At 46.9% G+C, this 1396-nt stretch overlaps 1 protein-coding gene across 1 annotated transcript in view; it reads right to left on the bottom strand.

The window, feature by feature from the left end:
- TEX11 (testis expressed 11) overlaps positions 1–1396 on the bottom strand; it is an 88399-nt gene that overhangs the window by 3219 nt on the left and 83784 nt on the right. Inside the window, exon 27 of the mRNA XM_019521251.1 lies at positions 581–701. Coding sequence (XP_019376796.1) covers positions 581–701 — 121 coding nt within the window. The remainder of the gene's footprint in view (positions 1–580; positions 702–1396) is intronic.

Raw genomic sequence — 1396 nt, 5'->3', positions numbered from 1 at the left:
CTGCCGGGAAAGGACAGACTGGGGGGGGGGCGGGCAACAAGGCCTGAGCTAAAGAAAGACTTCACTCTCCAGTAGACCAGTCCCCATGGAAACACAACACAAAAGACTAAAGGCAGTGCAGCAAGGATAGACAGCAGGGAGACCTAGTTCCAGGTCATTTAAAAATACAGTAATTTAATAAACACACAAAGAAATTTAACAAACAGAGCTGACTCAAGAACAACACTGCAAGCCAAATTTCACTCAGCTTCAAACTGATCTGGCATGACAAGCTGCATCTGCAAACGCAGATGGTGCTTTGAGCACAGGAGAGGAATACTCTGGCTCTGGAAATGTCTAAAGGCCTGAAAATTTGGCCTTAGGAGTCCAAGAAGCCCCTTGACAAGTGTATAGGAAATTCAGAGCCATCCAAAAAGCTGGTGGCTTTGAGGTGCTCACACAGCATCCATCTGCAAAAATGTCTGACCCGCATCAGAGCCACAGCGCACTCAGGTGAGTCTGATGACTGCTCTCATTCTGGTGAGGATTTTTAAGGGCACTCAAGATCATGCCCAATCTCTTGTTTTTCTGTTCAACTTACTGCGCTGCTTACAGTGCTCAGCGCATCTTCAAAGTAACCCCATGCCTCTTCCAGTACACAAGCATCTGCATCTATCACTCCAGATGGCAGAGAAAGGTGAATCAAACTGTGCAAACATTTGCTGGGAATAAAAGCAGACCAAAAGAGGAAACATATTCAGTGCCATATGAAAAACACATCTTTGATTGATCTGTAAAGCAACCGTGAACAGAACAAATAGCTGAGTTTTGACATCAGCAATGCTACAAGCCATCTCTATGGTTACCAATCTGGCGTCTGCGCTCCACTGCGATGTACCCTACCCATTCCTGAAAGCAAAAAGAGATTCTCCGGTGTCTGATCTCATTTCTGCTGCCTATGTGGGGTGGGTGGGGGCACATCAGAGGCAGCAACTACTGGCCTGTGACTAGTTTTCTAGGCTCCAGGGTAATACAGCTAAGTAAATAATATATTTTTAGGTGATGCCACAACTGAAAGCAAGGGAAGAGCTACTCCAGCCTGCTACAGGGGAATAACCATATAGGGTACTGCCTGTCTTCCTATCCTTTAAAATGAAGGAAAACAGCAGCACCCGTGCACAGTGAAGCTGTTTTTCCTCCTCAGTGAGGAGGGAAAAGGCAGCTTTTCAATGGTAACTCAACCTGGAGACTGGCAGTGAGCAACTCAGAGCACTGCCAGGCAGTTCAGGACAGGGATTCCACTTACAGGGACACATCTGCAGGGCAAGAATACCAGGAGGTATTTCAGATTTCATATGCAGCAGCTACTATGGAGCCAGGGGCTCAGTAGCACCATGCCATGCGTGTGTGGTCTTCT

This window comes from Gavialis gangeticus, unplaced genomic scaffold, assembly GCF_001723915.1.
Source record: "Gavialis gangeticus isolate Ggan-Ray unplaced genomic scaffold, GavGan_comp1, whole genome shotgun sequence".
Lineage (NCBI taxonomy): Eukaryota > Metazoa > Chordata > Crocodylia > Gavialidae > Gavialis > Gavialis gangeticus.
Note: the sequence above shows the minus strand (reverse complement) of the source record. Positions and strands in the feature narration are given on the sequence as shown.